The sequence below is a fragment of the Quercus lobata genome, chromosome 6, assembly GCF_001633185.2.
Source record: "Quercus lobata isolate SW786 chromosome 6, ValleyOak3.0 Primary Assembly, whole genome shotgun sequence".
Taxonomy (NCBI): domain Eukaryota; kingdom Viridiplantae; phylum Streptophyta; class Magnoliopsida; order Fagales; family Fagaceae; genus Quercus; species Quercus lobata.
Window position 1 is genome coordinate 31,262,696 of NC_044909.1, and position 22,617 is coordinate 31,285,312.

The 22,617-nt window shown below is 33.8% G+C and overlaps 1 protein-coding gene across 1 annotated transcript; it reads left to right on the forward strand.

Annotated features, from left to right (window-relative positions):
• The first annotated feature begins 15,791 nt into the window (after window positions 1-15,791).
• LOC115994875 (ribonucleoside-diphosphate reductase large subunit) lies at window positions 15,792-21,984 on the forward strand. Its single transcript, XM_031119185.1, has 17 exons — window positions 15,792-16,312; window positions 16,600-16,661; window positions 16,781-16,868; window positions 17,710-17,973; window positions 18,069-18,309; window positions 18,386-18,462; window positions 18,586-18,756; window positions 18,849-18,941; window positions 19,030-19,179; window positions 19,279-19,365; window positions 19,511-19,675; window positions 19,763-19,882; window positions 20,301-20,503; window positions 20,588-20,737; window positions 20,825-20,972; window positions 21,362-21,445; window positions 21,532-21,984. The coding sequence occupies exons 1-17, from the start codon at window positions 16,085-16,087 to the stop codon at window positions 21,628-21,630; spliced, it is 2,430 nt and encodes an 809-aa protein (XP_030975045.1). The 5' UTR covers window positions 15,792-16,084; the 3' UTR covers window positions 21,631-21,984.
• The last annotated feature ends 633 nt before the right edge of the window (window positions 21,985-22,617 follow it).

Sequence of the window (22,617 nt, forward strand, 5' to 3'; positions counted from 1 at the left end):
AAAAAACAAAAAACCTACACAAAGTGTCAACCTCCTTTACAATTACATCTTCAACACTATGAGGGCAATGACCAAGACCAAAACTATTTAAACTACCAAAATAAAAATGGCTACAAGACCATTTGACTAGTTCATGAGCCACTAAATTCGCTTCATGATAATCCCAGCTAAATGATATAGAACCAAGATCAACAAATATATAACCCACTAATACAAAGCTAAGCAACCTCCATGGAACTTGATTAACAAGAGCTCTTATAGAATCTATGCATATTTTGGAGTCACTTTCGATTGCAAAATAGGAGGCATTAAGCTTAGTAGTAATATTAAGTGCTAAAATAATTGCTGCCTCAGCCTCAACTTGAAGAGAGATGTGGGTACTTACCTTCTTTGAGTGAGCACAAACCAATTTCCCTCTCCAATATTTGACAACCACAACAATAGAAGAGACTCAACCCAACAACAGCATCACAATTAAGTTTCAAGGAATTATGTCTTGGTTTTGACCACCTGCTTGGACTTATATTTTGCCACCTCATTACCTTCTTCTTCTTTTTCTTTTTTAAAGATAGTTTCCACTTATGAGATTGAACCCTGGATCTTTTGTTCAATGATAAAAGATTTCAGGGGTGTAACCAACTCGCCAAAACCGACTTAATCCAACCCAACGCGCTGAGTTTGGTCGGTTTTTATGAGTTGGTGGGTTGGGTTAGGTTGTTCTTTATTTTTTTTCTTTTTTCTTTTTTATTTTACCATGGGCCGAGTTGGGTTTGGATCATAAAATTCACAATCCGCCTAATGCGACCTAACCCACCTATATTTAATATATATTTAAAGATATATTATACAATTTTGTTATTTACTTTTTTGCCCTTCTTCCTAAATAAAACTCAATGCCTAAGTTCTCCTCATATAGTTTGTGTTGAATTTTTGTTATAAATTTGCTCTTATTAATGATGGTATTGTTCTAATGCTCAATTTAATAATAATAAAAATAATAACAATTAAAAAAAATTGTCCAACCCATGGTCCAATCCGATCCACGTGGGTTGGATCCCTATGATGATAGGTTGGCTTAAGTTGGATTTTTGTAACCCACCATGGTGGGTTGGGTTAAAAAAACCCCTTAACCTGGCCCAACCAGACCCATGCAAACCCCTAAAATATTTTATCTAGTTGAACTAATTGGAACCCACTTGCTACCTCATTAATTGAAACCACGGTATGAAAATATTTTGTGAAGAATTTATTTTAGGATAGATTTGTGAAGGATTAGTTACCATATTTATTTGTTTTATTTTTCTATAATCTATAATTTACAATAATCTATATAGAGTAATGCTACAAATATAAACTATTCTACAAACATTTTACAAACCGCTGATGTGGCATGCTCCACATCAGATTTTTAAAAAACCAAAATGCCACATAAGATATTAACAAATTCTAACTAAAAAAACAAAAAGAAACCTAAATCAGAGCTAACTTCAACGATTCTACCCTAAACACAAAATGTATTCACAAACCTTGGCCTCTTTGCCTCGCGATAGCGTAGCATCCTGCCTCCCTCCCTCCTTGCCTCTTCGGTCTCTAACCCTAAATCAGAAATTTGCTTCCTCTTGCCTCCACCCCACCACACTCTGACTAACGCCGCCACCACACAGCTCATCGGAATCGTTGCAGAAGCCGCCGGAACCATGGCTAAGAATGGTGTTGCAATCCCGTTTGATGAGAATGATGCTCTGACAATGCTATCTAATGCTTCTAATTCTTCTACTACTGGTAATTCCTTGACTACTTTTGTGTGTGTCAACTCAAACGGAGACTACTATGAGTAAATGCTATTAAGTATATACCAGTATATACTACTAGTAATTTACACCTATTTTGTAGCATCTAAATTGTATCGTTCAATTCCCTTATAGAATTTACACCTATTTATTTCCCTGAATATCGAACCAAATAGCATTTGGAATACGGGTAACTGATATTTAACTAGAAAGAAAAAAGAAAGCGCATCCATTGATGAATATGATGAAGGAGAAATAATCATATAAGAGGATGATAATGTATGTTGTAGTGTGTGGATGATGTGGTTGTTTGGTTATTGGTTTGTATGAAATAATATATGAATGTGCTTGTTGAATGTGTGGTGGTTTTTCAAAAAGCAACATCTTTATTTGTCTGATTTTGATTTTTTAATCGTTTCTAAATACAATGCATGTGTTAAAGTTTTGTATGCTCGGCTTCTAAATACAGGATGATAGAGTTGTACGCTCGACTTCTAAATACAATCCATGGTTTACAATTTTTATATTCTTTACTAGATAATTGAATAGTATTTCTAATGGAAACAATCATGTGATTGTCAGACAATGAAGATGGATTGTCTTCAGATGAAGAAATTGTCATTGGTAAGGAAGAAAATGAGCAAAAGTTAGAGATTGAAAATCTTGAAGAAAATGAGCATGAGATCAAAAAGACTTTAGATGGAAATGAAATTGTTTTAAAACCAAAAGTTAGGATGATGTTTAATTCAGAATAAGAAGTTAAAGCATATTATATGCAATATGCTAAACAAGCAAATTTTGGTGTGTTGAAGAGAACCTGTAAACTTGGACATGATGGGAATTTAAAATATTTCACTAATTCAAGTGTTAATCAAGGCAAGGCAAAAAGTAAGGCAACTAATGCTCTTAAACCGAAACAAAAATAAAAATAAAAATCTCAGGTGCAAGGCCAAGATTAATGCTACTTGCTGTCCTAATGGAAAGTTTACATTAACTACTATTGTGCTTGACCATGTCCATACTTTGAGTATTGGAAAAACTAGATAATTTAGAAGTCATAAAAAGATGGATTCTTATGTGAAAAGAATGCTTGAATTAAATGACAAAGTTGGAATTCGTATCAGTAAAAATTAGAAACTTATTGTTATTAAAACAAGAGGATTTGAGAAGTTTCCATTCGGAGAGAGACTATAGAAATCATGTTGACAAAGTAAGGTGCATTCGACTTGGGGTGGGAGGTGCAGGAGCACATTGTGAATATTTTGTTAGAATGTAAGAGAAGGATGACCGGTTTTATTATACAATAGATGCGAATGATAGATCTCGATTGAGGAATGTGTTTTGGGTGGATGCAAGAAGTAGAGCCACGTGTGAATATTTTGAGGATGTTATAACATTTAACACAACATACTTAACAATTCCTTATAAAATGCCATTTGCTCCATTTGTAGGAGTGAATCATCACGGTCAATCAACACTTCTTGGGTGTGGTCTAATATTAAACAAGAATGTTGATACTTTTGTTTGGTTGTTTAAATCATGGATGAGGTGTATGTTAGGCCGAGCCCCAAAAACAATTATAACTGATCAAGACCAAGCTATGAAAAGAGCAATTGAAATATTATTCCTCAAAACTAAGCATAGGTTTTGTTTATGGCATATAATAAAGAAAATTTCTGAGAAATTTTTAAGGATATTCTCAATATGAGGCAATTAAGAGGGATATAGACCGCTATGTATATGACTCCTTGAGTCGTGATGAATTTGAAGACAATTGGCAAAGATTACTTGAGGTGCATAATTTTCAAGATAATGAATGGTTGCAATGGTTGTATTATGAGCGACATCATTGGATACCAACATATGTTAAAAATACATTTTAGGCAAGAATATCTACTACATAATGTAGTGAAAGTATGAATGCCCTTTTTGATGGTTATATGGGGCCGAATACTACATTGAAGCAATTTGTTGATCAATATGACGAGGCATTGAAGAGTAAGGTTGAAAATGAGAACACAAAACATTTTATTTCTTTAACATCAAGAGTTTCATGTATAACTCACTATGCCATTGAGAAGCAATTTCAGGATAGTTATACCAATTCAAAGTTCAAGGAGGTTCAAGATGAGATTAGGAGAAAAATGTATTGTCATCATTTTCATCTTAAACAAGAAGGTGCAATTTCTACATATTAAGTTGCTGATGAGATAGAAATTGATGATGATACAAAGGAAGTAACCTTCCATGTTTACTTTAATGAAGATGAAACGGAGGAACAATGCAATTGTTGCTTATTTGAATTTAGAGGAATCCTCTGCAAGCATGCCTTTTCTGTGCTCATGATGATAAAGAAAATTAAAATACTGCCATCAAAATATATCCTTCCACGGTGGAGTAAGGACTTGAAATGGAGGTATACATTTATTAAATGTATTTACGATGAGTTGAGTGGAAATCCTAAAGCACAATGTCATGATAAATTGCACACCTCTTTTTATGAAGTTGCATCAATGGCATCAAAAATTGAAGAAAGTTGTATGATTGTGATGACAGTTTTAGATAAGCTGAAGGAAAAATTGATCCTGAATGTGCCATGTAGTGAAAGTGGTCAAACATCTCATTACACACCGGGTGTAATGACAATATCTAATGAAGTTATTAATGGGACATCAAAGGAATATATTAAGGTGTTTAGTCCTTTAGTGGCTTGAAGTAAAGGGCGACCAATTTCAAAACGAAAGGAATTTAAAGTAGACCAAGAGATTAGGAAATTGAAAACAAGAAAGAGACAAGAAGGGAACAAAACTAGCAAAAAAAAAAAAAAAAGGAAAAGGAAAATAGGTACTTGCTTATTTAATTTTAGCTAATAATCTATTTTATTGGTTTATTTGTTTATTTGAATTACTTGTCTAATTCATCTATTTTCTAATGAAAGAATTCTCAAGTGGCACAAAAAATTGGAGTCAATGCAGGTGAAATTGGTTTACCTACTTTAAGTACTACACAAGAAGATCATAAAATGAGAACACAAGAGAGAAGGAATGTTCAAGTATTAAAAATAAGGAAAAACTATAATATTAACTGTTTGAGATTTTAATCTACTGCGTAAATAATTTACACTATTGCATTTTATTATAGGCATATAGTGGTAGCTTCATGGGAGATGGTTTTGTTGGGTTACAGTCAACAAATTATAATTTAAACCAATTCTAAGTAAAGTTTTTATGTATGTGGGTTTTTTTTTTTTTTGGTGCATAATTTTTTCTCTTGTGATTGATATTTAAATTTTAAAATTTATTTTCAATTACACAGTGTCATCTGAGTCAAGTTTCAAGTGGTGGATAATTGGATATATGATGTCATATTTCGGCACTCATTTATTTCTTGAAAACCAAATGGAGGTATGGTTTAACATTTATAATTTATTTTATACTATTTATTTGTGTTTTTTTTTTTTTTTTTTGGTTAGTATATGTGATTTGATTGCAGGCTCTTCCTAATCAAATTGCAGTAACTAGTATTAACCCGACATATTTTGCCACTTCAGGAAGCAATATACACCAACTATCAGTAATTCCTTAACTTTTATTTAATGTTATACTTGTTTGCATTTTTTTATTTAACCTCTTTTTTTTTTTAATGAAATGTATTTGTAAGGTCATCCAAATCAATTTTGGGGAAGTGGATGTCAAGTGCCAAATACTGATCAACTTAGCGTTTATGGAACATAACAACATCATATAATCAACTTTAATTATTTGGATCTGCTACAAGTATCGCTATTACATTGTATATTTAACTATGTCAATTATAAACACGTCGATTTCTAAATAATTTAATACATTTTCTTTTATACTTTTTGTAGGCTCAACATCATGTGCATCAGTTTAAAGATCAAGATGCTAGCAAGTTCAATAAAAATTAAGTTCGACTTGATCAAGATCATAAACTTTTTGTTTTTTCTTTTTGTGTTGAACACAACATGGTTCTTCATTTGTAATGGATATTATGGTATTATTTGCGTGGGGAAAAGCTTATATTTTTTTAAGCACATATGGTAACTTACAACAAGAGCTCTCTTTTTTTATTCAACATTATTTGAGCTTTACAAATATGGATATCTTTGCTCTTTATTTACGTTATTAAGATATGGACATGTTTGATCCTCATTATGTTCAAGTTCATTGCATAACCTACTTCGACAAAAACTAGATACAAATACAATAATAGAATACCAAGGGGCATACCTTGTAATACAACAAAGCCTCTACCTGAATAGAGGATAACTCATTATCAGATTCAAAAAATAGCTAAACCATAAAGCTAAAAATAAGTAGACCAGGAAAAATACTAATAACAAACAACTGTAATTGGACAATAGCGAATTTTATCAAGGTACTCCATTCCTTTTCTTCTTATATATATATATATATACACACACAATATTAAGGGGCATACTCCTTGCCAAGTTAAACTAATGCAACCCTTAGAGCATTAGCTTCAATATGTGTAAAATCTTACAAAATATAAAAAGTTGCTTATTTTACACATTTTGAGCAGAAAAACACCCACATCAGTGGATATAAAATTGTGCATTTATACACAATTGCTATAGTAACCGTGCATATACTGTAACTCTTCTATTTATTATTTTATATTTTTTCTCTCTCCTCTTTCTTGCCTTGTCAGACTCTCTCTCGCCCACTCTTCAATGCCAAGAAGAAGAAGCCGACCATCACAACAACCCAACATTGCTAACCACCACTACTGCAACCCAGTACCGCCAACCACCACAACAACAACATGGACACACCACAAAATCATCAAAATTGTTCTAAATCTAGATCCAAATTCATCAAACCGAAATTGAAAAAAGAAGAAGGAGAAGAAGAAGAAAGAAAGAAAGAAGAAGATGCTGAAGAAGAGGAAATAAAAACCCAAACCGAAATTTTGCTTTCTTCGCCCAAAATCACTACCCTTAATCAAACCCAACCCAAAATCATCATATATAATAAAAGTGTAAAACCCAAATTGTAAAAGAATAAGAGGAAAGAAAAAGATTCTCAAAAAAAAAAAAAAAAAAGGAAGGAGAAGAAAGAAGAAGAAGAAGAGAGTGTATTCAGACTCTCAGAGAAAAAAGAAGTGTTAGGTGGGGGTAGGTGGGAAATAATAGAAAAAGCGAGGAAAAATATTATTTTTATAAAAAAGTGTGTATAATAGATAAACTGATGCGGATGTTTTGTAAAAGTGATGGTGTAAAATAGAAAAAAGTAAGTTTTTTGTGTAAAATATACGGAATCTTTTAGACATACTGATGTGGTTGCTAAAAACATCCACTAATCTCTATACATCTTCTAAAATTCTGCTGTCCATAAGACTGACAGTTATCCAAAATAAATAATAGCTTGACATCTTACAATTGAAAATTAACTATCTAGTGTATAGAATTTTTTTTTGAAGTACTCTTGATTAGAGAGCTGATGAGGCAACATCAAAGTAAATGAAAGTTAAATATTGAGCCCAACATAGCTCTTTTCCAATTCCATATCCATATGATGAATGTGCTGAAGTTCAAAACCATTAAACTGTTTTGCCTCCCTTGTCATTGTTGTAGTTGCTGCTGAAATTGTAGAGTATAAGTTGATAGAATAGGTTCAAAGAATAACACAAACACATCCTTTATTGTCATCACTGTCATTATCAGTATCTTCTATTTCACTGTCGGGGGAAAAAAAGAATGAAATGTAAGCAAATCACAAACACAACTGCATAATGAGCATAAAATGTATATGGATCCCTCAATTAGCAATAGCTAATGTGCAATGTGCTGTTGAAAAGCCAACAATATCTTTGAGGTTGGAAAACTAGCAATAGTCAAAGTTTGGAAAAGCCAGGATTACTTCCCTATGAATCTCCCACTTGCAAGACTCAAAATATGAATAAAACAAATTTGAGCAAACATTTAATTTACATTTCGTAAACACATAAAATCTCCACGTTATTCACAAGCTCAAAATACATAAAAATTCTTTTTGGTTATTAGTTATTACGACCCATTCCATCCACATGATTATATAATCCATTGGATTGCCTCAAGGCCATAAATGTTGCAGTACTCTACACTAAATTTGCATATGAATTATTTAAATTAAAACAAACAAACAAATTTCAACACTGAAACAAAGTATAATCGTTGTCATTGTCATTACCGGGAGGGAGGCAAATGACATGGAGACACCATGCTCACGGCGGCACTGGCAGTGATGGGATTGCAATACCATTCTCAGCCATGGTTCTGGCGGCTTTTGCAATGATTCTGGCAAGTTGTGTGGTGACGGCGTTAGTTGGAGTGTGGTGGGGTGGAAGCATGGGGAAGAGGAAGCAGAATTCTGATTTGGGGTTAGAGACTTAAGAGGCAAGAGGGAGAGAGGCAGGATGCTGCTTCGTCGTGGCAGTGAGGCTAGGATTTGTGAATACGTTTTGTGTTTAGGGTAGAATTGTTGAAGTTAGCTCTGATTTGGGTTTCTTTTTGTTTTTTTAATTATAATTTGTTAATATCTTATGTGGCATTTTAGTTTTTAAAAATCTAATGTGGAGCATGTCACATTAGCAATTTGTAAAATGTTTGTAGAATAATTTGTGTCTATAGCATTACTCATCTATATAAATCACAGTGGATTTTCTGTTTACTTCTTCTAATGTTAACTATATAACATTTTGAAATCTCATAATTTACACGTTATTATTTTAAATATTTCTATATTTAAACCCTTCATTAGAATCTTGTCGAATCATAGAATTCATATACAATTTAAATCATAATAAAAGTTTTTGATAACTATCATCATTAACAAATTCCATATGTTAGAATCTTGTAATTAAGTTGATTGGCACCTGCTAGAGTTTCCAAATGAGACATCCAATATTCAAATCCTTTGTCCCTTATTGTAACTATGGAAAACATCTTTTTGTCTATTTTTTTGATATTCAACAAATTTTTTTAACAAAAGAACTAGAAACAATAACTAAGAAACCAAAATCCTAACTTGCTCAAGAGTTAATACATCACAAAAGATAGAAGGAGCAAAGCCAAGAACAAAACAACCTAAATACTAATTTTTAAAAGATCAAGAAGCCAAAACATGGATAGCTTGATTTGCCCTTCTAGCATCTATTTGTCTATTGGCAAGGACATTTGCTCCAATGAGAATTTCTCTATAGTTGTGCTCCATTGTGTATTGTCTAAAAAGTAAAAACTAATAATTAAAAAAAAAAAAGTAAAAAGTAATGGAATGGTCTTGCATTCGATTGCTATGTTTTGGATTCAATTTGTTGGGTTCTCGTTCATTCTTAAGAAAGGATGGCTAGGTTGTGCTTGCTTGGATTGGACCATATTGACATAGGCGTACATGTGGGCTTACTAAGTGTTCCCTTTCCATATGAGAGCATTCGCATTTGGAATGCTAAATGCCATATGTTGCCTTTATTTAGCATTTGTCTCTCAAAAACCTTCCACATCCAGAATTGTGAAAATAAAGAATGGTAAACAAATTTTCCAATACTGCTACAGTGCCATCCTACTTAAAGCATCCTCAGCAGATTAGGCAAATTTTTGTATTGTTTGAAGAATGAACAGTGACTTTTACCTTTTAGCTACTCACTTTTTCAAATACATTTTCCAACGGATTCTCTATCCCATTCTCTATCTCATTTAAATATTATTTTTTCATTCATTATTTATTATTTTTTTAACAACTACACATCTTCCAACATTTTTTTTATTCAATACCTGATTATTATAATAGAAAAAAAAAAATTTGAAGAATGAACAGTAGCCCATCAGACTTGATGAGCTACCGTTCATGAGCCAAAAAAAAAAAATCCGGGAATAGAGAGTCCATTGGAGACCTATTTTGTGGGTTTACTCTCTATGATGGAAAGGATTTTGTGTTTAGCTCTCCTGTTGGAGATGCTCTTATATGATGGCACTGTAGACTATTGCATTTGTTTTTAAATTTGTTTTATTATTTCTCTCTCCTCTATGTCAGACTGTTCAACTCTCTCTGTTTCCTCATTTTGTCTCCCTCACTCTCTGTGAATTGCTCTCAACTCTCACTCTTTCTCTTTGTGCTGGTGGTTGGGCCTCCACACCGGTGTGTGGGTCGTGGGTTAGTGGATTGGTGGATTGCTCTCAACTCTCCTTCTCTCTAGTTAAAGGTGGCAATGATGGCAGCAGATGGAGATGGACATTAACGGCTGGGTTTTGCTGTTGTGGGTCATTTTTGGTCATAGGTCATGGGTCTACTGCCGTGGGTGTGTTTGGTTCATGGTTTTGCCGTCGTTGGTGGGTTTTGTCATGGGTTTGCTGCTGTGGGTCAGTTTTGGTAATGGGTCTGTTGCTGTGGATGGGTTTTGTTCATGGGTCTACCGCCATTGGTGGGTTTTGTCATGGGCTTGCCGTCGTAGATGGGTTTTGATCATGGGTATGCCACTGTGGGTTGTGGGTTTGTTGCCATGGATCGGTTTTGGTCATGGGTTATTGGCGGTGGGGTGAATGTGAATGAAGGGTTATGAAAAATCTCCTCGTGCTTTGCCATAAGAACTTGGAGTCCATATCATGGTGAAGAGATGGGTTGGTGATGGGTTTTAGTGGCTTGATGGTGGTGGTTGGGTGGTTGTGCTAAGTTAATTTGGGTATGGGTGGTGGTTGTGTTGCTGATGGCTTTTTTGTTATAGTGGTAGTGGGTTATGTTTGGATTGGAAGGTTGTGTTTTTGACTGGTTGTATGAGTTTGAGAGGAAGAGAGATGGGTGGTGGTGGCTGGGTTATTTATTTATGGGGTGGTTCTTTCAAACACAAAAATGGTGAGGAAGAGAGAACACATAAATGTGTTCTGTGTTTGGTTGCTTGTAGGAAGTGGGAGAAAGAGAGAGATAAAAATAATAAATAAAGTTAAAAAAATAATATTTAAATAAAATGGTAAAAGAATAGATGTAAGGATAAGGTCCCAAAATTATATATTGGGCCTTGGACTTGGCCGAGGACGAATAAGCAGTTTTGAGGGTGTTAAGTTCAGAGTCTCATGAATAACGTGCAAACGGAAAGGTTGAGAAAGGTGGTCTGAGGAGGATTGTCTCCTCGGATAAACGAAGCATGGATCGAATATATGTTTTATCACTCAAAGTGACATTTCAGGAAATGCCACCGAAAGGGACATGTCTTATGAACGTACTGGAAGAATAGGAGCTCAGAAATATCTAAGGGAAAGCTGTTACCACAGTATTAAATGCTCCGCAACTAACTTTTTGGCTGCATTAATGTGAATAAGACTTTTGAACATTGCTGTTTTGGCTACCTCAACTCACAGAAGGCCTGAGGGGGTGTCCGATGGGACAGACACTCAAGTAGTGGCTTAAATGATCAACAAGTGTAGGGTCAAGATCATTAAAAGGGAACTATATAATGTAAGAGACCCTTCATGGAAGTGAGATCGGAAAATAGAGAGAAAAAGGACGGTAGCAATCAAAAATTGTATTAGTAATCTGTTCAACTGATTTATATTAGAACTTACCTCCTCGGACCGTATCGAGAGTGAATTTATTTGGATCAATCCTTCTTGCTTTTGTTTGATTATCTTTCAAACTCATTATGACCGTTGTTCATTAGGGCCTAGTTCTCTAACCCACTCTCTACAAATTTATTATACTGGGCTCACTGGGCCAATATCCCTTTACATTTTTGGTTTGGGCTCCAAAACGTGCCCCTACAATAGAGTTTGGGATGTTGGGTATATTGTAAAATGGTATGATATAATTGATAAAGTAGCTTTTTGAGATGGTAAAATAGGATATGATACAATTTTCAGATGCGAATGCTTTGAGTGAAGGTCATGTTGTGGTGGTGTACTATCGGGTACCATGCACATACCATTTTCCATTAACGAAATGGTAACATATTATTATTAGGTGTGATTTGGATGTTAATTAAAGTATTTTTTCACTTATTCAAAAGAGAATGTTAATTTGAAATTCAGGGGTTTACAATTTTAAATTTAGAAGACCCATAACTCAAGAGAGGTGTTTTTGCAATTTAACCAATTTGATTTTTATTCAACATTTTGATATTAAAGAATTTAAGCACAATAAGTTGCTCCAAAATAAGAAAAAAAACTTTAGACAACCTCAAGTAGCTAGTTAACATGGATTGAGTCGACATATCATATTCAATCATAATTCACCCTCTCTAGCAAAGAACATATTACAAAATTACTTGTAGCTTTCCTCATTGTTCCTTGGTCATGTTTGAAATAAAAGTAGAAAAACTAATTATATTATTTTTGGCAAGACAGAGAAAGAGAAATGAAATGATTAATATATTCTATAGTTTTTAGGGTAACTCCATAATAAAGTTTCCAAAAATATATCAATTTTATTTGGAAACAAATGGAATATATTTAATTACATAATCAACAATTTAAATAGATAAAAAAGTGTGATAGATAATATTCATTTAAAACTTAATAATATAAAATAAAATATAACATATTCATTTCAAATTACTAGATAAGTAGTGTAATGACCTGATTTGAGATCCTAGTCTAAGTTATGAATGGACTTAGGCCCAAAAAGCCCAAAACAATGAATTTGTAGAGAAATGGGTTGAAAAACTGGGTTTTAATGAATTAGACTAACTAGAAAATAGGTTTAAAGGAGAAAAAGATGTGAATGTACATGTTTATAATGAAGAAAATCGTCATCGGCAAAGTTCAAGGAGATCTGTTCTTATGTATTTCTTTCAAGTCTGATTACAAAGTCAGTTCTAGATGCTACAGTAATTTTCCCTCTCTTTTTTCGATCCCCTCTTTCACTCACTCCTTCTTCTTTTATACTGCCTTTCCTTTTCATCTCCACCTTCCACGTGCATGCTAGACGGTTGGTGTGGATACTTATCCCATTAGCACTCCCCATAAGTCCTTATGTAATAGCTGTAAGGTTGAAATCCACTGTTCAGGCATCACCTCCATATTAATGCGGCCAGAGAGTTAGCTGTAGTGTATCTAATGCGGAGGCAACAGATTTCTCTTAAAATATTTTAGGACTCCTCCCTATTTGACTTCTCTGCAATGCTTATCCGCTCCAACTGAATTTCTAGGATTGTCACCCTTGTTGACAGACCATCTTTTAGGACCTCAACTTTGTCTAACCGAGGACATATTCATCCTCGGCCCACTCTCTTGAGCAATTATGACCAAAACTAACCTTTTTATTCATCAACACAGTCTCTTCTGACGAAGACTTCTCCTCCTCAAACAGATCCTTGTCCTCGGCTTGGGTCACAGACCCAATACACAGGTAGATAATGAACTCTTGGGCCCAAGAGCCCTATAAGTAGGATTTTAATAATTCAATTATGATGTAGAACAGACAACACATACCTTCTTAGAGTAGCAGGAGCGTCAAAAGTCACAATGCAAGATCAAAGGGAGGTACTAGTAGAGGCCATTGGGACGACAGTGTTGGAATTGCATGAAATTTGGCAGATTGAAGGGAAATGGCATTCTGATCCATACTCATGAAAATCATGAGTGTCACCTAAATTTAGGCGAATTCCTTCATTAAGGCCTTGAAAACATTATTTTTGTTATTTATAGTAATATATGTTTTTCCTCAACAACTTTTAGTTTAAAAGTTAGAATAAGGTTTCATCTGTTTTTTGGGACGACCCTTATGGTCAGTAATTTATGATTTTGCATTTAACTCAAAATTTTTATTTTTGATAAATTTCGGTATTTTGTCATCTAATCGTGTAATTAGTGTGAATTTGAGTTTTAGATATTTTTCTCAGTATTTATATGTTTTGTAGCCGTCAGAGACAAATTAGACTATTATCAATAAATACAAACTTGTTGTCAAATTATTCCTCTGGTGGATTCCAATTTTATTCTTCTTGTGGATTCAGGGAAACCCCTCGTGGATTCGAGATTTACTACCAGAAGTTAATAGTTTAGTTTTTATTCCATCAAGAGAGTATCATGTGTGCTTTCTTCAGGCTTTTGCAATATCAAGTTACCTTAAGAAATTTTTAAAAATTATTTTTTGAAGAAAAATAAAAGACATATAAAAAATAAAAGTGAAAATTGTTCACGACAAGTAGTACTTGTGGATCAAATTAAAAAAAAAAAAAAGAACAAAAATTATGTATTGAATAAGGAATTTTTTATATATATATTTTTAAGAGAAGTGTGTTGAGGAAGGAACTTTTAGTTTAGAGAAGTGTAGCCAAGAAGGAACACATTTATATAATATAATTTTTAGAGAAGTGTATTGAGCAAGGACATAGAAAATATAGGTAGCAAGTGAATAACTAAATATTATTTGTTATTACTATTATATATTATAGTCTGTGTTTTCAACATTTGTTTACCAATCCCTCTCAAACTTTACTGTACATTTTAAATTCAAACCTTTTTAAATTCAAAATTATTAGTTTGCATAAATCTATCTTCCTAATCCCCATGTGAATGTAATTAATAATGTTCCTAATCCCCACCTGCACGCAGTTCCGTCCCCAAGAAGCTAAGATCAGACTCACTCATCCAACGGTTTACATCAACCCTCTTCACCACAAAACCCGCGCCACAATCATCATCCAACGGCCCACATCCAACCCCACCAACCCTACGCGCCATTTTGCATTCTAATAAATAAATCTATTTTTTTTTTTTTTGACTTGAATAAATAAATCTACTAATTTTAATTTGTTGTCACGCTGTGATTGTTTGCATTACAAAATTACTATTTTTTAAAAATAAAATAAAGGGAAAAGTTAGCTTACTGATTTAGAAAATATTCTTAGATTTCTTTATGGGAAAATAAAAAATTCATTTATTTTTTAAATTTTTCATAAAAGTAGTATCCGAATTTTCATAAAATAATTTATTAATAAATGGTCTAAAAGTATTGATTAACTGAACCCAAAAATAAATTATAATAATGTAGTGATAATTCATTATTTGGTGGTCATATCATTCTACTATTTATTACGAGATAACTCAAACATTCTATGAATCGTGTGATGAATAGAATTTGAGAAATACAATGCATGATTTTAAAATTGAGGTCGTTTGGTAGGATGTTTTGAATAACAGTTTTCAGTATTTAAATAACATTACACGTATTTCTACACACTTTTTCATCCACATGTATTTCAAAAAAATACAAATAACGTTACCAAACACCCAATAAAAAAGGTTTATAGCACACTCTTCAATTTAATATTGTTCATCTAACGTTGGCTTTTACATTTTTGCATCAATCCTCTTTTAAGAAATGGTATTGTCTAATAATTTTCACAATTTTAATTCACAAAACACAAATTAGTTAGGCAATAAATTTTACTTAGAGTAATGTAATTTTTTATATTAATCTATTTTTAATACATTATTTAATATGTATCCGTTAGAAAAAAGCTCACTTAGGTTTTAATAATAATACATTCATCAAATGATGGTTTTTTTAATAGAATTTTAATTTATGACGTCCACTTCGGATGATTGTGCCATTTATCATCAGATTAAGACACCAATCGGTCTTAAGTGTAAGTAGATTGTACCCTATATCTCTTATTCAACTATCAGAAACTTTATCAATTGGTTTTTTTGACTTAAAATAAGTTGGAAAATTTTTTTTAAAAAGAATTTAAAAATATATATAAGTCAAGATAAAAAAAAAACCCCATATTCAAAATAATCAAAGGGTTTAGTTTAATGGACCAGGGCTGCATATACCCAATAAATTAATTATTTACTTGAAAATGTTTAAAATTTAAATAGCCTACCTTTTTTTTGGAAAAATTTAAATAGCCTATTTTGTTGAGAAAAAAACATAATAATAAATAACTTTGTCTTAAAAAAAAGAAAAAGAAAAAAAAGTGGACCACACACCATCACTCCCATTTACCCGCCATTACACCCCCACCCCCACAAAGCAATTAAACAGACAAAAACACACACCCCGTTCTGTCACACCTAAAAAAGCAAAGCAATTAAACTCTCTCTCTCTCTCTCTCAAAACTAGGCGCGAAAATTTGAAAATCCCCAAAAGCCCACGGAATAGAGGGAAATCCTCTCAAAAATCAAAACCCTAATCTTTTATTTTCAAACCCGCCTTCTCCTTTATATAAAGCCTCCCATTCTCTCTTTTCTTTCAGTGCACTACACCTGTTCGACGAAAGTCCTCACAGACACCCAAACACAGATAGAGACAGAGTCACAGAGAGAGAGAGAGTAGAAAATGTATGTCGTGAAGCGAGATGGGCGTCAGGAAACCGTGCATTTCGACAAGATCACTGCGCGGTTGAAGAAGCTGAGCTATGGGCTTAGTATGGAACACTGTGACCCAGTGCTTGTGTCCCAGAAGGTCTGCGCTGGGGTCTATAAAGGTGTCACCACTAGCCAGCTTGATGAATTGGCTGCCGAAACTGCCGCCGCCATGACCGCTAACCATCCTGATTATGCCTCTGTGAGTTTCGCTCCCTACCTATCTGTCGATAATTTTATTTTTTAGTCTCTGGGTTTTGTTTGTATTGTAAAAATTTATGATGGGTTGGGTTTGAATTTCACAATTTTCTGTTCATTTCTGATCTGGGTTTTGGTTAATTTCTCATATTAGTAGAAACTCTCACCGTTTTTGTCTTTAATTTTTCTATTGCTGCAAATTATGTTCATTTGACCAAATTGATGCTTGTAATTTGGATGTGTTTGTTTTGATCTGCTCAGTGATCATTTTTGTAAATTTTTTTGATGCAGTTGGCTGCGAGAATTGTTGTTTCAAACCTGCACAAGAACACAAAAAAGTTGTTTTCTGAGACGTAAGTGTTATAGAAGTTCAATGACATAATTTTGTTAATGAAAAATTAAACTGACAGGTCTGGTTGGTGATTTTAGTTAAAGGGTACTTAATTCTTATATGAGAATTTGGTCAATGCAGAATCAAAGACATGTATCACCATTTTAATGAGAGATCTGGACTTAAGGCTCCTCTGATTGCCGACGATGTTTATGAAATAATCATGAAGGTGAATTTTCCTGCTTGTTCTTAGCGAGCAATTGTAATTGACTTTGATTCAACTTGTTTGTTAAATTAGGTTTGTAATGTAGGAGTTTTCCATAACTTATAATGTTTTGCATAATGTGATTGATTTCATTATATGACTTTAGATTGTGTGTCAGATCTGGCAATCCCTAAAGTTGTGGTTATGAACTCTGTTTATTTTAAGCTGTGATACCCCATAGTTGATGGGGGTGTTCTAGTTTGAGATATTTTCTTGTTATTTAGCTGTAAATGAGTAATAACTGAGCGTTTGGATGTTGGTTCTAGAAGTATTACAAGTGTATTATACATATGGATTGTTCTTATATTGATATGGCTAAAATATGGTCATTATATGGGATGTTAAGAAATCACTTTGTCTTGCTTCTCTTTCACACTTGTGCTGGGCACAAGACTTGAATAACATTTGAAAAAAAAAAAATCAACTCATAGAGCTCTTAAACATCTCGCCAGTGTAAAACCCAATTTTATTTATTGTGTCACCTTTTTATATTGTGTAACATTTTTATATTTATAAGGGATCATTAACAGTCTAACTAAAGTTGGTCACGTGGTTTTTTTTTTTCCTCTCATTTTATCCTATAAAAGATAATGCTTTGAATCACTTCTTTGTTATTTATCTATAATAAGTTGATTGCATTTTATGTTGGTTGTGAATCTACTGTAACATTCCTCATTTTTTGGGCTTGGGGCTCAAACAAGAATACACTCCTTTACTACTATTAAAGAAAAAAAAAATATCATCCTGAAGTTTTTGCAAATATAATGATTGTTGAATATGTTTCCTAAAATTATATTTGTTTCAGAATGCTGCTCGTTTGGACAGTGAGATCATCTATGATAGAGACTTTGACTATGATTACTTTGGTTTCAAAACCCTTGAGAGGTCTTACCTATTGAAGGTCCAAGGGAAGGTTGTAGAAAGGCCTCAGCACATGTTAATGAGGGTTTCTGTTGGAATTCACAAGGATGATATTGATTCAGTTATCAAAACATACCATATGATGTCTCAGCGGTGGTTCACTCATGCTTCTCCCACTCTTTTCAATGCAGGGACACCAAGGCCTCAAGTATGTACCATGTATTTTAAATTTATGAAGGGTTAATTTGGTTATTCTAACTTTATCTAATGTGAATTGGTGATTTTGTTGATGTGATTTTTCAGTTGAGTAGTTGCTTCCTTGTGTGCATGAAAGATGATAGTATTGAAGGCATATATGAGACTTTAAAAGAGTGTGCTATCATTAGCAAATCTGCTGGAGGAATTGGTGTCTCAGCTCACAATATTCGTGCTACAGGCAGTTATATTCGTGGAACAAATGGGACATCTAATGGCATTGTTCCAATGCTACGGGTATTCAATGATACTGCACGATATGTTGATCAAGGGGGGGGCAAGAGGAAAGGTATGGTTATGATGTTTTCTCATTTATGGTGTATGAAGGGCATCTTGTTCTAAAACAGTTTGCAACCTGCTTATAGGTGCTTTTGCTGTGTACTTGGAGCCATGGCATGCTGACATATTTGATTTCCTAGATTTAAGGAAGAATCATGGAAAGGTATGATTCACTGGTTTCAAATATCTAACTAGTCATGAAGTGATAGTGATTCTCTATTAGCAGCAAATTTGTGTATAGTCATTGTTCCACTCAAGGGTAAGTGTTTATATATTATTCTTGCAGGAGGAGAATCGTGCACGTGATCTGTTTTATGCTCTTTGGGTTCCTGATCTCTTCATGGAAAGAGTTCAAAGCAATGGAGAATGGTCATTGTTTTGTCCTAATGAGTCTCCAGGTTTGGCAGATTGTTGGGGTGACAATTTTGAGAAATTGTACACCCAATATGAAAGAGAGGTATATCCAATTTTGACCTCTTGGCTTTGTTTTGGTTGTGTTTTGTGACTTAACATTAATCATTTACTGATCATAGCTATTGTTCTTTACAGGGAAAAGCAAAGAAGGTTGTCCAGGCTCAGAATCTCTGGTTTGAAATCTTGAAATCTCAGATAGAAACAGGAACTCCTTATATGCTTTTCAAGGTCATCCAAACTGACTTCTTGTTATGTTCTTTGATTACATGCATTTGAGAATTATTTACTCAATTCTTTTTCTTGGTGGTTCTTCCAGGATACTTGTAACAGGAAGAGCAATCAGCAGAATCTGGGTACCATCAAATCTTCAAATTTGTGCACAGAGATAATTGAGTATACAAGTCCAACAGAAACTGCTGTGTGCAATCTGGCATCAATTGCTCTTCCACGGTTTGTCAGAGAGAAGGTAGGGGCATATCTAGCACACATATTATTCAAGTTTCTCATTTTTTGGTTTTGGATCATTTGTTATTGATTTGGATTTCATTATTTTGTTTGTTACTAGGGGGTTCCATTGGAGTCACATCCATCTAAGCTTGTTGGTAGCAGAGGCTCTAAGAATCGGTTCTTTGACTTTGACAAGCTTGCAGAGGTTTGAGTTCTTGTTATCACTTAATACCAAGTTCACTGACATATTAGTCTTCATATAATTGTCTCTTTTTCTCTTGCCCCTGTGTAGAACATCAATTGTTAAAGAATTTGACTTGAACTTAATTCTCCTTGTTCTGTTGGTACAGGTTACTGCAATTGTCACTTATAACCTTAACAAAATAATTGATGTTAACTACTATCCTGTTGAAACTGCAAGAAGGTCAAATTTACGACATAGACCTATTGGTATTGGGGTTCAGGGCCTTGCTGATACCTTTATCTTGCTTGGCATGACGTTTGATTCACCTGAGGTAGCTCCTCTTTTCAACTTTTGGTACCATCTTAACCCTAACTTCAATAACTTGGGTTTAATAGTTGATTTTGGTTATGGAATGCAGGCTCAACAGCTTAACAAAGACATATTTGAGACTATATACTACCATGCTCTGAAAGCTTCTTCTGAGTTAGCTGCAAAAGATGGTCCCTATGAAACATATAATGGGTGTCCTGTGAGCAAGGTATTGACTTATGAAAGTAACTTTGTGTAGGGCATGGGAGAGCTAAATTTAGTAACTTATTGCATGGTAAAAAATATTATAATCTCTGTTATAAATGGGTCTTTATTGACTGCTGTAAATTGTAATGCATGTTGTGACACACCTAATGTGACCTAAAATTGTACCAACCCATCCTGAGAACTTATTAATCCCATGTTATAAAAACATTTAGAGAACTACTCCAGTGTTATGTACATAATTATAATGATCTCATGATTCTCATTCAATGCTGCTCAGTGCATGCTATTTCTTGTTTTAACATTTCATGGGGTAGCAATTTCTTGGCATCTCTTAGTCCAAAGAAAATGATACCTATGTTCCTGCTCAGCACATTCATAATGCTATCCATAGCTTCTTAGATGGTTATTATATTGTTCAGGGAATTCTTCAGCCAGACATGTGGGGTGTGACACCCTCAGATCGGTGGGATTGGAATGCTCTTAGGGAGATGATATCCAAAAATGGTACTAGAAATTCACTTCTTATAGCTCCTATGCCGACTGCTTCCACTAGCCAGATTCTTGGAAACAATGAGTGCTTTGAACCATATACTTCCAATATTTACAGTCGTAGAGTTCTAAGGTTGGTGTTGTGATCCTATACTATACTTCTGCCTTTTTACTAAAAAATTTTCAAGGCTGCTTCTAATCTGTCTCTTTCTTTCAGTGGTGAATTTGTTGTGGTGAACAAACACCTTCTTCATGACTTAACTGAGATGGGTGTGTGGTCTCCTGCAATTAAGAACAAGATAATTTATGAGGATGGCTCTGTTCTGAAGATACCAGAAATCCCTGAGGAACTGAAACACATTTACAAGTATGAAATTGCATTTACTTGGTCTTTTCCCCTACTTTGGTTTTGTTGTTATTTTGGACTTGTGCTAAGACTGTTTGCTGCAATCAGAACTGTGTGGGAGATCAAGCAAAAGACGTTAGTTGATATGGCTGTTGATCGTGGATGCTACATAGATCAGAGTCAAAGCCTTAATATACATATGGACCAACCTAACTTTGGGAAACTTACTTCCTTGCATTTCTATGCGTGGTCCAAGGTATAAACTTCAGTTCTGCATAAGTATTTTGAGTTTTGGCTGATAAGAGTTTTGGAATCAGATGAACAAATCAAGCCTTCATTTTTAGAATTTACTAGATGTATCATGTTCTTCACTTGTGATTAATGGCTTCATGATGTGGTGGGGTATCTTTAGCTATAGGATGCATTTGGTTTTATGGTTGGTTTTTGATAAGATTATACCTTGTTGGATTTGAATCATCCTTCAGGTTATTGTGCCATTTGGATTTCTGAATTAAATTAATCCTTGAAATATATACTTCTTTGTAATGTCAATTCCTTTTTTCTTAATATCAATTAGAGTGGTTAACACACCAGTACTAATCTGTTTTCTTTTCTTTTTCTTGTTCTTGATCCTGTGTACAAAAGGGTCTGAAAACAGGCATGTATTATCTACGATCACGAGCTGCAGCTGATGCCATCAAGTTCACTGTTGATACTTCCATGCTCAAGGTAATGATGACAGTTGATTACTATAAACTTATCATTCTACTTATTTTCTTTGGATAATGATATAAAATATGTCTTTGGTAATGCAGGATAAGCCTGAGGTTGTGGATGCTGATGATAGTACCATGATGGCACAAATGGTATGCTCATTAACAAACCGTGAAGAGTGCATGGCTTGTGGAAGTTGAGTTACACTTAAAGAGTTCATGGAGTCACTCTTAAAGATGTGCTTCAGGTTGAGATTATCTTCATGCCCAGATGGCACAAGAAATTTGGCTATCAATTGAGGGCCTTATTAAGGTGAATTTTGTTACGGTTTTCAAGATGAGTTTCAGAAATCTATTAGCACAGCACCAAATTGTGGAAGTTGAATGACTTTGAAGACTTTCAAGTCAATGTATAGCTTTTAAATTGATATCAGTTGTTAGATCTGTATTTATTTGTATTTGTATTGAGTTCTTCCTTATACATTACAAAGACTTGGACATGGATTGTCATGGGCATTTATAAATGGAAATCAGCTTTGCTCCTATTGATTAGTTTGGCTTGTGATTTTACAAATGGAAAATGTTGAAGATATTGTTAATTTCATTACAAACTTGGTAGCTTTGCTCAAATTTTTGGTTGTATTTTGTTGTGTTTAAAAGTTGATATATTGGTTTGTAAATTTTTTTTTTGATAATAAAATTGGTCTCATTGTATTATTTTAATTAGCTTTTATTTTTATTTACAATGCTTTTAGCAAAATAAGTGAATTTTAAACAGACTTTTAATGAATTCATGAAATAGGAATCTGTAAATTCCTTGAAGTCATCATAGCACAAAATAGTTTTGGTAGTTTGGCACTATGAAGACCTGAAAAAACATAGTCCTACTGGCATAAGGATTTGGACAGGTGATATCTGGACTGGTGATTATAAAGGCTTAGTTTATTAATGGTTTTTAACGGGCCATAAATGGGCCAAGCTTGATTTAGTTGAAATCTGAACTTTTGGACTGGTTCTTGTTACTTGAACAAATTCCCCCCTCCCTCTGTCTAAAAAAGGTTAGCTTTGACTGTTACAAAAAAGTAGGTAATCCATTTTTTCCCTTTGCTTTTACAGTAACCCACTAACTCTAGTGGCAAAAAATTTCACAATTGTTGAGATAGCATGTTATTATTGGTTGGTAAAATG